This window comes from Gymnodraco acuticeps, unplaced genomic scaffold, assembly GCF_902827175.1.
Source record: "Gymnodraco acuticeps unplaced genomic scaffold, fGymAcu1.1, whole genome shotgun sequence".
Classification (NCBI taxonomy): Eukaryota; Metazoa; Chordata; class Actinopteri; order Perciformes; family Bathydraconidae; genus Gymnodraco; species Gymnodraco acuticeps.
The window spans coordinates 8,788,278-8,804,094 of record NW_022990271.1 but is presented as its reverse complement, the minus strand read 5'-3'; the positions used below and the strand labels follow the sequence as shown (position 1 = coordinate 8,804,094).

General features: G+C 38.9%; 1 protein-coding gene across 3 annotated transcripts; it reads right to left on the bottom strand.

Moving 5' to 3' along the window:
• Positions 1–2,267: 2,267 nt before the first annotated feature.
• Positions 2,268–15,817, bottom strand: rbms1a (RNA binding motif, single stranded interacting protein 1a). Of its 3 annotated transcripts, none has more exons than XM_034221087.1 (14): positions 15,469–15,817; positions 13,322–13,482; positions 11,890–11,948; positions 10,670–10,761; positions 9,481–9,638; positions 8,839–8,918; positions 8,623–8,723; positions 8,138–8,187; positions 7,945–8,035; positions 6,784–6,831; positions 5,887–5,988; positions 4,843–4,911; positions 4,461–4,555; positions 2,268–4,150 (listed from the first exon to the last, which is right to left on the bottom strand). In XM_034221087.1, the coding sequence occupies exons 1-13, from the start codon at positions 15,517–15,519 to the stop codon at positions 4,487–4,489; spliced, it is 1,131 nt and encodes a 376-aa protein (XP_034076978.1). In that variant the 5' UTR covers positions 15,520–15,817; the 3' UTR covers positions 2,268–4,150; positions 4,461–4,486. The 3 variants fall into 3 exon arrangements, with proteins under 3 accessions (XP_034076978.1, XP_034076977.1, XP_034076979.1); XM_034221086.1 differs by having other exon boundaries at positions 4,481–4,555; positions 15,469–15,816; XM_034221088.1 differs by having other exon boundaries at positions 4,481–4,555; positions 13,322–13,464; positions 15,469–15,813.

Sequence of the window (15,817 nt, the reverse complement as noted above, 5' to 3'; positions counted from 1 at the left end):
GCTGAAGCAGGTGTGAACTGCAGCACAACACTACTGACTCAGAGTATTGGTTGTGATTAGTTTGGATTGTGTGTACAATATGTGTGCGTGTTTGTGTGTGTGTGTGTGTGTGTGTGTGTGTGTGTGTGTGTGTGTATGGACACATGTTTGTTCAAGTTCAATTACTTCCTGCAGTAAGGAGGAGGAAGAAGCCAAGAGAAGGAGTGCCAGTGCTGTGATACAGCCTCCTTCTTACAGAAGTATGGCTGGAATGCAGGTGTACACATGCATGTGTGAGGGGAACAAAATAATAGAGCATAAGCCTACACTATAAAATAATTGAACATTACGGTCCCTTAATCACGTGTATTACCACAGAGGGCTTTACAATTTGTGCAACAATTTCCATCCTTACACACTTGGTTTCGATAAAAACTCATATTTAACAGCATGCTAGTGATTCTGTGGCTCTGCTGTAGCTACATGTTCACATGCTAACATGCTCACAATGACAACGCAAGCATGTTGATGTTTAGCAGGTATCATGTTTACTTGTTTACAATGCTTGTTTTAGCATGCCAATATGTACTACTTAGCACTAAACATCTTGCAGCTAAGGACCAAAGAAAAAACCTTGACTTGAAATGCTTTTTCTTCTCAAAGAAAAAGGACAGAACTTATACACATTTTTAAGATTTGTTTAAAACTGACATCAACACTGAGTTATTTTTAGGTCAAGAAACAGTATTGTTTAATACATTTTCTATACTCAGATAACAACATTGAAGCAAAACAATAAATTGCAACAGACAATATTTAGTTTCAAAGTGGTTTCTCATCAGGCGAAGTTCAGGTGCTGTTCAGGTCAGAGGCAAATGTTTTAATAGCAATCTGTCCGCAGTGCTAGTTCTGTCTTAACACTAGTCCAAAACTAAATGATATTTCTACTGTCCAACAATTAAAATGAAATAAAGCAAATCCTAATGATGTTGGATGGTTGGATTTATTACTAAGCTTGTGTTTAATAGGCTCTACTAATTATCTGTAGTTATGTAGTTGTAAAGTAATTACTAGCATCCCCATTGTGTAAGCTAAACTGCAGTTACTTTCTAATTGAGCCCTCTTTTGGTTATTATCTTACTAAACATTTAAAATAATTTAGAAAGCACAGTATTAAAAGAAACAAGTATATATCTTTAGAAATCATCACGTGTTGAATTGCTAGCGTGTATCACACTAAATGAAGGATATTGGATACCAGAACCAGGCCTCCCCTCTTAATGTCTGTGCCCCCAGTCTGACCTTGGGTCTTCTCAAGGGATCAGTGCCATGTGTCCCCTCAGCTGTGGAGAATTAAAAGAGAGACAGGGTGGATGAGAGGAAAGAGCGAGGGACTCCACTTGGCATGTATCTTATGTTCAAAGGCTTGATGCCCTTACAATAGGCATTTGATTGACATGTGTGTATGCTGCATATGAGTATTCCTGGAGTTTGGACTGAATGGGTGGTGTGTTGGGGGGTTTCAGAGGGTGTGATGGCTAATCTTGATCCCTTTGACTGGTCAGAGTTGGGGGCATGGTGCCTTTATGTCTCTGGGATCAGCTGCGCTAAGTCTGAGCTTAAGGCGGGAGATCCGGTGTGAGAGTGAAACTACAAAGGCTGTGTGCCTAAAATAGTGCAGGACGGGCAGGTGCATGAACACACACATGTTGCTCATCTGATCCGTCATAAGTTGCACACATGTGATCAGACATTGGAAAGATATCCAGGCTTAAACATTAGTTCTGGTTTCAAATATGCTGGACAGCTTTGCTTAACAGTGCCCTCTGTTGCCAGATAATCAGTACAACCCATTTATCATTACAAATACATGACGGTGACTTTAAAGGCGTCTTGTTGATATTTATTACATGCTCAGAGGATTTTAGGTTGTTGGAGCCAGTAACTCTTTGTTTGAATCAATATGTTCTTGTTTTACTGTTTATTGTGGATTATTTAAAAGTGGTACATTCATTTCCAGTTTGAAGAGGGACATAATAAATGATTTAACACGTGAAGATCAATTTTCTACAAATCAGCATGTAAAAGAAAAAAGAAAATAAGGTTTACCAATGCTCTGGAGTGAGCAAATTCTGATCTCTTGAGAATTTGTTTGTATTTATTACAAACTTGAGATGCAGAGATTTAAAGTTGGAAGCTCCTGGAAGGAGACATTTTGAGATGCATTATAAAAAAGTGAAGGCTTTATTTAGCTTTAAAAACGTCAATAAAAGAGACAGAGTCGCATCTGAGAAAGAGAAGAGCATTTTATTCAGCACTGTTTTTATTCCAATGTTTCAAAGGAGAGAGGAAGGAGAAGATTGTTTGAGAATCAGTTGAAAGTGACAGGGGAGGCAATGAGGATAACATGTACAATTCTTTTTTTTTCATTTTTACATTTTTTCCAGCAACAAATGTTCAGAATGGGAAAGTTCACGCAGTAAAAACAGGTAACTGCTTGTGTTTTCCTAAAGTGAGCATTTACTGTTACAGTACTATCGGGGGATCTGACCCGATGTGATCGGGGAAAGCACCGCGACCATACAGATTTACCATTTTTCTTGTCTCATAGAAGTGTAAAAAAAAGCAAAGCAAACTCACTCGCTTATTTTTCACTTTTGGCCCTGAATGCATATCATTTACAATTTTAAATCTGAACAAGCGCATCTAGATTTGAGATCCAAACCGTTTTGCATGTACACTGTTCTGCTGCTGTATACCAAATGTTGGGTATGTCTCAGCATTACTTTTGGAGAACTTTACAGTAGTAGTGTAACCAACTCTTAAATGAAAAAGAGAAAATGTAAGGGAAAGCGGTGAGTCATCTAAGATGTTTCTAGAATGGCAAAGGCAGAAGAATGTACAAAATAAATGCACATAGCCTGCATGTATTTGTTTCAAGCCCATTGTAAACCAACTATTTCAATGAGAAGCTAGTAGGCTAGTTGTCTTACATTGAATCTCTATAAAGGAGCCTCCTAACCGAACAACGCTCATCATGTTAAGAACAAAAACACGGGAACAGAAGCAGTGACAAACGAAGAGGAAACAAAGCACAATGTTTCTTTGCAGTTCAGGAAGAGAAACGCTGCATGTGGGAGACAAACGGGCAGAAGTCCTATAGCCAGCTCCTGAGCGTGGCTTTGTTCTGCTTCGTCCACTCTGGTGAACAACGGGGCTTTACCTGCAAACCCCACAACACCAGCAGACTGCGGCAGAACCATGAGGTAGATCACTGGTCAAACTGACCATGAGAGAAAAAAAAAACCCTCCTAAAAGATGTCCATTGGGTGTAAAACTTGTAATTTCATAAAAGTTCTGCTCTTTTTTTTCAGTCACGTCTTGAAGATTTTTTTTAAAAAAAGGATAGAGGGAAAATAAGGAATTACCTTGCTTTTTTTCTCAGTATTGCCTTGGGACTCTCAATGTTTTATTGCTACCAGAAGACTAGATAGCGAAACACTCAATGGAAATCTCCATAATTTCACACACACGTTTGTTCAATCAGAAATATGACACCTGATTAAGTTTGATGAAAAAATGTTAGAGAATGTTTGATGTGGCGTAAGGAAGGCACCTTTTCCAATAATAAATTCATAAATTTCCTAATGAAATGGTCACCTGTATCAGCTGTCAGTGCAGTTGAACATGAATTGATTTTGTGAGCTATTCTGTGGCAAGATAGATATTCTTTAAACTTCAGTGCAAAGAAGGTTTTGCAAGTTTTTCATATATCACAAATAAAGGAATTATAAAATCATAGAAACCTTGGAGGGGGGGGAACTATCTCAATCTCATGCATGTTTAATATCACATCATACTGGGGTAGGAGTGAAGAGGGGGAGGTTAAGTGGGGGGGGGGGGGGGTCCTCTGGCATTTGTTTGAGAATCCTTGAAAAAGAGAAAAAGAAGAGCATGTTGTTTCTTATCAAAATAAATCTTTTTTTTCTTCTTCTGTGATTAGCCAACTGTTTGAGTCCATTTACACTGTCCTCAATTTCCACCACAAACATTGGGGCTGCGCAAAAAAGTTCATGTATCTGGTCCAATCAGAGAAGGCGGTGACTGTTACCACGGTGATGTCATCGGCAACCTCCCACCTGCCCTCTGGCTCACAGAGCAGCAATCTAGCCTGATAATAAACACAGTAAGCAAAGGCATTGATATTAAACCATAAACTAATATCAGCAACAGTGGGATCTTGGTATCATTGACCGACAAATGCACGCTGTATAAATTATATAACTTTTTAACAAATGGTAAACCCAGAAATTATTGGTATTCATGTCTTTAAACAAATGTATAAAGACGTGAATAAAGCAGGTACTTATAGTCAATTAAACTGTTGGTGTCTTATTATATTGTGCTACCAAAACTGGTATTAGGAGGCAGTGATGTTGCTGAAACAAACATTGTGCTTGGGTTAACGTCAGCTGGCTTACATTCAGAAGCTCCAGCGTACCTGTGGTTACTTGCTGAGTTGACTGTAGGGAGACGAGTTGTTGGAAGAATCCACTTGTTGTGGCGTGCCGTTTTCCTGAAAAGCAAAAACAGCGTCTCTCATTTAGAGCGGGATAATAGCTGTCTTCACGGTGTTTGCACTGAGATAATTGATAGTTTTACAGGACTAACTCTACAAAAACAACTCAATGCTGTATGACTCCCTATTTGATTACATAAGATATGGGATTGGAGTGGCATGGGCTGGAGTAATATCCTGTAACAATTTTTGTTGAAGATGTAATGACAGTTTAATGGACACCAGGTGGAAACGGGAGTGTTTTGAATGAAAAGCTGAATGAGACAAAGAAACATTAAACTTACAGCTGCTGCCTGCATGGGCGGATACTGAGGCATGTAAGCTCCCTGGACACCAGGGTTGGCCGACATATACTGAAAGATAAGAAAACAATGAATACATCTCAATTAGTAAATGGTATTACATTTCGTCCAAACTGAAATACTTGTTAAACAGGCATCTTGTGTTACTCAACATGAAAAGAAAATACATTAGAAAGCTCAAACCACAGAAAATAAAAAAATAATAATAATAATCATCATGTACATAGATAATACATTCCTAGTGAGGATTCAAGAAAGTTATAAAAGAAAATTAGGTTAGGATACAACTACATGAAAGTGTGAAAAAATCTGTTTCAAGTTTAATTATAAAAAGGTATAAGGAAAGGAATTCCATAGTTTGGGACCGTTTCAGTAATTTTTTAGGCTTTGAGAAGAAATGTTGCTTTACATATAGTATTAAGTATTTTAGAGGGGGCTGTATTCATCTAATATGTCCTGCACATATAAGTGCCAAGCCCAAACAAACTTATAAGATAAATAAAATGTTCATATATCAATATACATTTTATTTTATTCAGATAATGGTGCAGATCTTAAATCATGAGCTAATGAGCCTTAAAACATGAAATAGACTTCATCTTTAACCTCCCCTATATGACTTATAAAACAGTGTTTTTTATAAAACTAATGTTGAGATATTTAGTAGAAACTGTGTGAAAAGATACTTCACATTTACATATACTTTACATTGTAATTGTTTTTAATTAGACAATATGCTTGTAATTTAACATACCATATTGAGTGTCATGAACATTTCACTGTCATTTAAAAATAATATAATACAATAAATGAATAATGCAAAATAAAGATTTCACCGCACTGATCCAGGGAAGTCCATGCAAAATGTCCACTGTTCAACCATGTTCACAAGTCTGTGTCTAGTCACTGTTATACACAGATTGCATGAATTGAAACCAACATGTTGCCCAAATAGCTGTGAGTGTTTTGTATTTAATTATACTTTACAGGTTTAATTTGATTAGTGCTGTGTGATTTTCCACTCACCGCTCCAGAGTTTCCCAGTGACAGCTGGCCCATCTGCTGAGTAATCATGGCTGAAGGGTGCAGTGACATGGAGGGATCCACAGAGGGAGACATCACAGCAGCCTGTAATACAAACCAGCTGAACCTTCAGCACACATCACATGATTCTGCACACTAAATGGACAAATTCTGATGAAATACCTGATAAAATAGCAAGCACAGGATGCAACAACAATGACAGGCAGTGTGTGTGTGTTGAGTATTACACACGTCACTGTTTAAAACCTAGTCTGAATAGATATGTTACAGCACATATGCAGCATTAACGCTGTTGCGATATATTACTCTGAGGTTAACATGAAGTATTTGACGCTCCAGGGTTACAGGATGAAAATATGTAAAAGGAGTGACGTTGCCAGCGCTAGTCTGTTTTCAGATGTGGTATATTCCTTTAAACATGAGGCCTATAGGGAATAGTCCATACAAAGTGGGGGAGGGGGGAGATCAGCAGAGACACTTGTTCCACTGGAAACCATCTGTTGGAAGAGTCAAAGAGTCACAAGACTGTCTCTGCTCCAGGCATTTCCTGCTGGATCCAGAGAAAGGCGGGGGGGGGGGGGGGGGGGCGGTGGTGGCTGAATGTCTTTTTAGTTGTTCCCATTTTTCTTCCATACACACTCAAACACACATACAACGTTTAATACACAGTGGCTATTTCTCAGAACTGGCATCAGCTCTGGCCTTTTCCTACATTTGGGGAAGTTTTAGACGATGTTGGTTTTATTGTGTCAGCAGAACGGTCTGATTAAAGTAACACTCTGCGCTCAGAGCTGCAGCGGCGCCACACACCCATTTCCTGTACACAGAATAGGAGGTGGTCTATACCAAAAAAAAGGGCAAATGCCGTTGTTAACTTACCGGGTGTTGCATGATATATGGTTGATGTACCCAAGAATGACTCTGTACCTAATGGAGGGTCAGACAGGAAGGGAGAGGCAGAACAAGAGACAGATGGAAAATAAGAGTTATTGACCTGTCTGGAATTAAACTTGTATGTTACAAACTAACTTAACAATCCTAATAACCATTGTTTTCCCCAAAAAATAACTCTAAATGTAACATTTGATTGAAATAGCATATACTGTATCCATCCATCCACTATTTCTGCTCAGGGACCTTAATCAGCCATATAAATCCAGAAATAGTGTTCAGCTTTTGATCGAAAACTTAAACTGCTCTATCATCCTACTTGGTGTTGTAAGAGATCACACTGGACATGAAGGGAACCTGCAGGGGAGAACCTTCCCCTTTATCTAAGTGAAAAGGTGATCCTTTGTGAGACGTCGATACTAGTTATGGATTGGTATGAAAAACTCCTGCCTCAAACACAAGACAGCTCATACAGTAAGTGTTCACAGAACCAGAGGCCTTGAGGTGCCAGGTCGAGGATCGAACCTGCAGGTGTTTCATTAAATGTAAGGGCATTTCGAACCGCACAAAGAGAACCTCTGAGCTTATTACTAAGAGCTAAATACCAAGTCTCCACATGACAGGAAAGTCTAGCAGAAAGGCTTTGAAGACAGGTCCAAAACACGTCGTTGATTTACCTGAAGAACACCTGGTGAGGGCTCTATTCTAAAGTGCTTCATCACTTGTGCACATTTATTACAAGCAAGGATCTTGTTTCTGATGAAAAGAAAGTATTGAGTCCATAAGAAATATTACAAAACATTGAGCAACATCCCAATTCAGGGAAAATGTGACTCAGAGAAGATGTACCTGCTGCAAATATGTTATTTTGTCCACTTTACTCTAGAAGTGTCATATTACATGATTTCTGGTTTACCAAACTCTTCCATTTCTAAAGGATTTGAATATAAATCCACAGGCAATCTGAGCTGCCACAGTTTGCAGTGGCCCAGGGCAGCTTTAACACCTATATCTAAAGCACTTGTACAACCCACACACAAGCAAAGAATAAACTATAAGCCACATATACAAACCGATACATCAAATGCAAAGAGAAGGTGAAGAGAGAAAGAGGATATCAATTCAGTTAGTCAGGATCTTCTGCAGTACCTGGTAAGCAGAGACTGGAGACATGTAGGGAGACATTGCCGGCTGCACAGCCATTATCCTGTTGCTCACTGGATATGGAGAAGGATAATACCTAGGAAACACACAGTATTTCAAATTAAAGCTCAGCTAATATTTATTTAGTTACCGTAAAAGGTAAATGGTGCCATGACCTGCTACATGTAATGTGACTTACCCATTCTGTATAGCTGCTGAGGAGGGGTCATAGGTAAGAGTCATTTGACCCTAAGGTAAGGAAATAAACAATAATTAGAAGTTACATATGTGTATGTTACTACTATATTATCAAAATACGAAACAAATCAGTGCCTCTGAACAATTTATTAGTTATAATGGGTTTAAATGGGAGCAAGTTAAGAAAATATGCCTTTTGATTTATCATTTATCATTTATTATACTGTACAATTCTGAGGAAATTGCTCATAATTTGGTGTGCAGATGTAAAAACACCATAACTGTTATCACTATCTTGACATTCTTCACAATGTATCCTGGAAAAGAAGGCAAGATTTACTATTTGTGCCGCTATTTTTTCATGTGTATCCAGTGACTTTTATTCTGTAGTAGACAACTAAGGGGATAAGATTTGATTGTAAAAAGACTTGCATATAATAAAAAATACAACAATAAAAACTAAAAAGTATTAAAGCAGATACATACTAGTCTGAGATCTCCTGCCTGTCCATTGGGAATAAACCCGCTGTGCGCATGTTTCTTCCTCTGACTGTCTGCAAACTTACACAGCAAGGGCTGAGAGGGAGCTGGGGGCAAAGCACGAATAAACAACAAATTAACCGTCACTCAGAAATCCATCACCAGCACCTCCGCAGTTTTCATCTGAGCAAGAGTGAACAGAAACGTGAAATTATTTCCTACCCATAGCTCCAGAAGCGATCTTGATAAACTTTCCATTGAAGTGTGAGATGACGGCATTACACTGCTCTGTGGTGTCCATCCTGACAGTGGAGAAATATAAAGCAATGAATCATCACAAAATCACACGGGGACGATCTACTGGGAATTTCTATTGTGAGGAGTGACACAAAATGGGATAGTTTGAGAATAATTGTTCCTCCTCATTTAATGCTATTTCTCATTCAATTATGAATGACAAACCATGGTAGACGAAGATTCACAAATGGCTGTGTGTGTATATGAATTGGGACAGGAGGTAACATTATTTACTTGTAAAAACAGTAGCACATTTTTTATTTGCATTGAAATGTAAGATGCTGTGAGACAATGACGTCAACAGAAACGTCAATACAAACACAACCTTCATGTGTATTAATATGTACACTGTTTGCTATCATTAACTCACTGACAGCAGTGTAAAAACAGAAGTCCTACAGTCAACTTCCAGAACAGCTTATACAGTAATACGTTTGACTGTCAAGTGCATGAAGAGTAGCTACATGGAGCCATTGCGGCACTTAATGCAATCATCATCACAAGTTTATAATCAAGCTGAACGATTTTTTCTACAACTGATTTAATATTCAATCTTCTGTGACTGACCTGGCAAAGCCCACGCCTCGGCTGTTGCCGCTGTAGTCTCGGAGGATCCGTGTGGAGACTACCTGGCCGAAGGGCTGCAGCATGTTCTCCAACTCTTTCTCGTCCACAGAGAGAGGCAGGTTGGAAATGTACAGATTAGTGGGGTCCTGCTCCTGTTGCTGCTCACAGAAAAGAAGATGGAAAATAAGACGTTCATTACATGTCATGTGTTTTATAATACAAAAACAATTACTCATGAAGGAGACTCATTTGCAATAAATATATATGCTAATAAACTAGAGATTATGGTGGTTGTGTGCTATTTCCTCATTGACACATTAAATACTGATGGATGTTTATTGTCTGTATGGAACATGGTTTGTTATTTAGGTTTAAAGGTCAGAAGAAGACATTACTTTGAACAAACATTAATGAGCTCTCCTGTGTGCACACCCACCCACAGATACACACTTCATCTGAGCTGAGCATTAGCTCAGCGCCTCTACGGTCTTCCCTAGAAACAGCAGGAGAGCAGCGTAGCCTAGCTACCACAACACACAAACTGTGCTCTGCGTGTTTGTTCCGAACAAAGCAGCGAGATGCAGGTCCCCCGAGAGCACCTTTCATCAATGAACTCCCAACCATGAGTTTAAGCACAACCACACAGGCCGGGCTGGGAAAGGGACTGAAGGAAATGAACTGATTCAATTTCCACTGCTCTCCACTATGACATAAATCACACATGTGATGCAGAAAAACCCTGTTTGGGATCTAAAGATATTTTGGGAAAATGAAAAACTGGTTACTTTGAATTAGTCACAGAGGATCAAGAATGGCTTACAGCAGCAGTACTATTGCTACAGTGCTTCGCTGCAGAAATGCCTACATCAATATGCATGAACGATAATTGTTAACACTCAGTGACATAGTAATAATACTGGTAAAAACATCTCTACACTCTCTACAGCCAAGCCTAAGCAGGAGGGTGTGTTAGTGTGTGGCCTAGTGGTCCTGTGTGTAATGTGTCACACTGACTGACAGGTTATTTGGCAGGGAAGGATGTGACATCTGGTTTCTACAGTGAAAGTAAATGGGGTCACGGGAAGAACAGCTTGTCAGCTGAGGTCACGTGACCAGTCTAATGTCAGACTAACAAACACCGTACACATGCGTGAATTAAAGAAGCACACACACAACACACACAACTCACCTTGGCCATCTGGGCCTGTATGCCGCTGGTCTTCAGAGCATGGACTGCTTTTAAAGCTGCCCCCGGGCTATCAAAGTCCACAAAGCCGTAACCTGTAGTCGGAAGAAGGATGGTAGTATCAACATAAATGAAAAAAGCACCATCTTTTATTCATGTTGTAATGTGTCACTATTACAGAGTGATAGATCATATTTATTAATATTTATTGTTAAGTAGTGTAAATATATAGAACATATATTTAAAATGTTCAGTCACGTCAAAATTGTTATCTTAATGTCTCCTATTAAACATAAAAAACTGAATCTCTGAGTGATTTCTTAAATTTCTTTGAAAAATAGTTAATAATTTTCAGTAATTATATAAAAAGATTGATACAACTCTCGTATCTGTCTAAGAGTAGCTATAAAGCTCACTAATTAACATTTTATATATTGTTGTGTTTAATCTGTACATTTCCCTTTGCTATGCACAGCGACTTCCATCAGTAAGTCAAGCTATTCCTTTAAGAACCAAACTGGCATGTACGTTGCGTTCTTTTCATTTTCCAAAGCCTACCATGATGTTTCTGATTTCTTAATGTGTTTTCCTATCACCCAGTACCTCACTGGTTTCAATTCATTTCTTTAAGTGTGAAAATATGTGTGTAGAGACTGTAAATCTGCTTGAGTTAGTTAATCCATCATAATCTGCTTTTGTTTCATTCAAATCTATGCTTTCGATGCATTGTATTGCAGAGTAGACTTTGCGAATCAAGCTACACTTTCAGCAGTGATGTCATGCAACAACACAACCAGTTTGACAAATATATAATGCTTTTAATGTTTTTTTATAAATAAAAGCAGACAACTTCACAATTCATGTTGACTGGTGAATTACCCAGCACAGGCAAAGTATCAAATTGCCGCAAAACAATATTCGTACACTATGGAGAAAAATTCAAACCAGGAGCTGCATAGAAGGTTTGGAAATTCATTCTCAAATCTAAAATCTTGTGGTATTTTTATATGGTTTACAAGTGTGCTGACATATAAGTAAATAGCATCAAAAGGTAGTTCGACATGCAAAAACCCTGGTGTGATACTTGATGAAAATAAGCTCTTGAACATGCATTGGAGATTTGGAGGACTGAGGACTGAAGTTATATTGCTAGTGCTACATTTATTTATTTTCTAAATGTGCAGCCCGGATAAGTGATGAGGAGTGGTAGTATCCTTACTGACCTTTACATTTGTTGGTTGTCTTGTCCAGGATTGCCTTTGCTGACTGAATCTTGCCATACCTGTGCACACATCAACATGCAGGTTACTTTAAACAATTATCTTCAGAAATATATAGAAGTGAGACTGGTGATATTTAGAACGTTTCATAACCGCCTGGACTTCTCATTGTGTATTGGTAATATCAAGTGTCTCTCTATACATATCTACAGGACATTACAGTTTAATAAAATCAAAAATAGAATACAACACAAGCAGAAAAGGAAATATTGATTAAAATACAAAATGGTCGTATTTCAGAGGTATTTCTCTGAACATCACCGCTCTCCTTCATGTTTCCTAAAATCAAGCAAAACGAATGTTTCAGGTTTTGCTTTATCTTTGACTTTACACTAAGGTTGAACTGTGACACGGGCTGCGAGCACACACAACATACACACTGAATGCCTAGCTTACATCACCATTCAGACCTTGTTGCTATGAAAAGCACTTTCATTTCTGCTTTGTGCTGGCAAACACCATTGGGAAGATGAACAAAACACAAGCAAACAGGACACAAACAGCTGCTGCAGCTGCTGGTTACATGGGTGAATGCCTCGCTCCATATGCTTGTGATTCAGAGGGAAAGAGAGGAGACAAAACTCCACTAATTACGGCATCCACCACACTAACCACTCACAATGAAGCCTATGGTATCAGGTATCGGACATGTTCACTGACTTGCCTTTTTTTTTTTAAACAATCATTTTAGCAGTCTGCTTCACATACCACGGTTGAACTAAGAAATGTCCATGTGCCTGTTTAAAGGGGTATGGTGATGGGAACATTTTATGTGTCAGAATACATTATGGTTTACTAACATTTCTTTTTTAATGCCAACAATGAGGCACTAAAACGGCAGACTGTATTTTATTGCCAAATGTCAATTTAGTCAATTTAGCTATGGTCTTTTACATTTTAAATATTTCTTTTGATTCTGAACATGAACATTGCAACCCAGATGAATGTTCTTTTTTTTTTAACTGGACATATTTAGCATATTTCCAGCACATGAAACATTCCTTTAAATAATATATATGTATATATATATATTTAATTATTATTACCTAATAGTTTAATTGACTTGAATTTGCGACTTGAATTTCATAGCCAGTGAAATAATTAAATAAATATATATATTTGTATTATTATTGTTACCTAATAGTTTAATTGACTTGAATTTGCCACATGAATTTCACAGACAGTTTTACAGACTGTATTTTGGTACATATTATGGTCCTGTAAGAGACCATAATCAATTCAGGCTGGAATGACATTGGTATATCTTCAGCACACTTTGACTCTTCAGCGAACTAGAATAACAATGACAAAACACTGGTGTGCACACACATTAGCATACTGGTTACGCTTATACTGTCCATGTTTGTGTACTCACTGGTGACAGAGTTTGACCAGGTCCAGGTCTGTAGTGGCGGGAGGCAGGCCACGGATGTACAGGTTGGTTTTGCTGAGCTGCTCCAGGCCTGTGCTGCTGCTGTTGCTGCTGCTGCTGGGACTGGACGGAGTCATGGGGTAGGACTGCACACAGGAAACCCACTGTTAGGAAGGGTATGGGAGCTAGATAATCTAATTTAAACTCAGGTCAACAGTGATCACAAGAACATCTCATCATCTGAGTGAAACAAAAATGCATGAGGGCACGACCAGACATTGTTATTTTATTATCACGCTGCATTAAAGGTCATCCCTTGTAATATTGTTAAGATAATACAAACTGTTCCCCATATTAGCCAAGACAGCTAATGTCTTCCATTGTAATGGGCCAGTGACATTTCAAAGTACTGTACTTAATATTTCCATTTATTTCGGTGAGAAATGTGGAATACACATAATCATTTTGTATGTTTATAACAAAAAACACATGCTGAGCTTAAAATAGAAGGCAGTGCTTTAATAATTAACTACAGTCATGTATTGATACCTGAGATTAGCAGCAGACCTATGGGTAAAAAAATATAATGTTATCATTTTTCTTTTACTGTGATGAGAGTCATTCTAAAGCATCTGAATACTTATTTTGTCGGTGTTTGAGTGGTAGCGGAGTTTGACTTTTAAGCTCAAGGATGGTGTAAAAAGGTAGTAAACCATAGCATATAACAAATACCTAATCTTGTATGTGGGCCTTTGTGAATCACAAAGTGATTAAATCTGCGTTCACGTCGTACATCCTGCAATAGTGTTTATCACAAGCCTACAGTTTTCTTCATACTTGTGAGCCAAATCATGCAAAGCATTTCCTTCCCCTTACTCATTCATTAAAATAGCTCCCAGCCACCCCAAACCCACTCCAGATCAGATCAAAGACAAAGCATGGCCGAATCGCACCATCTGTCCATAACCAAAGGACAATCCACTCCAAGAGCCAAAGCCAGGGATGGATACAACTACAGCCATGCCAACAGGAATCACTCAGATATCCTTCCACGGTCATTTGATGGATTTGTTCACGGCAGCTTCTTTTATAGATGAAATATTGATCGCTGTGGCAGTAACCATCGGCCTGTTGTGTATCCGAGCAGAGGCCTTACATTTTTCTTGGTGTGCAATTACAATGCTAACTGTGTTTGAGACCATCAAGGGTTCACATCAGTCCTCAGAGACAGTACGCCTACTCCATTAGAGGGCAGCTACAGTGGTACATTTCACAGAGGCATCATCACACCTTATAGCAGACTAAACCTGCATTACGCCTACACTTAAAACTCATGCAACGCTTCCCTGCAGGGTTTCATATGTGGCTGGTTTCAAATTGCTGCCCTCAAAGTCATATACTCTGCCTTCTGATGAATACATATTTCAGTTTCAGCTGATATTTGGGATCTCATAAAAGCTGCAGGCTCCATCCAATTCATCTGAAACAAGGCTCACATTATCACCATCAGAGGTGGGAATAGCAGCTGCTTCCCACCTCTGTGCCTGCTTGCTTTCTATTCCCATCTTCCATCTGAATTTCGAGGATGTGATGGGAAAGCAAAGGGCCACAACCCTGAATTACCTTTTTGTTCACCTGAGAAGTCAAAACGACAATGCAGGCAGCACAGTTGACCCCAGCAGATTGACATACATACATTACACTCTCCCTCTCTCATTGGATTCGCCCAGAATGCATTAATCTATAAAATGGACTACAATAACCGTCATGCATATTGACCAGAGGGGGTGAGTGACTGGGCAAACAAGGTTATATGGACACAATAATGAAAGTATCGGTTGTAGAGCTATGGATGGGGTCAGCAGCTGGTTTTATCTCTCCGTTCAGCCTATCAAAGGATCAGCTTCCCGTTTGACATGTCTATATTTTTTCCCCTATATAATTTAATTAATTTAGAACTAAAATGACGAGATGTACCCGCATTTGTGCTATATGAAAGCCATAAAGGATTCCCAATGTCATCTATATCAGTCTGTACATTCAAATGTTGCCTCTCGAGTAAGGGGAGAGTGTAGGGGGGTTGGGAGGGGGAAAAAAATACATACAAATAATTATAATAGAATAAACCGACGTGTGTGTTTGTGGCCTACCTGTTTGCGAGGGGCTGCCTTCAGCGGGTTGCCTGTGTTTGCAAAGATCATCCTGGAGGTTACAGATGGGATATTTTTTTATTTCCCAATAAAAAAATCGCAACGAGCAGCCACTAGAGACGGAATCCGAGCCGTGTACGAAGCCTGTGAAATAGCCAGTCGGTTTTAAAACATCCGCATACTGAAAAGGCTGCTTAAGAGTAAAAAATAAAGCCTTGGTCCTGCATAGGTATACTGACACATCTATACAGTCAGATGCACACCAGGCGATGGACCAAGCCTTCGGTCCGGTTCATTGATCTACGACGTCCTGCTGCAGACCGCTCGGCAGTCCCACCTACTACAGACC

Excerpts from the sequence above, each read along its gene's own strand:
- rbms1a (XM_034221087.1), bottom strand. The coding sequence starts at position 15,519 with ATGATCTTTGCAAACACAGGCAACCCGCTGAAGGCAGCCCCTCGCAAA. Across the intron at positions 8,188-8,622 it reads AGGCAGGAGATCTCAGACTA|GGTCAAATGACTCTTACCTA; the intron begins GTATGTATCTGC and ends TCCTTACCTTAG. Across the intron at positions 6,832-7,944 it reads CTCCAGTCTCTGCTTACCAG|GTACAGAGTCATTCTTGGGT; the intron begins GTACTGCAGAAG and ends ACCCTCCATTAG.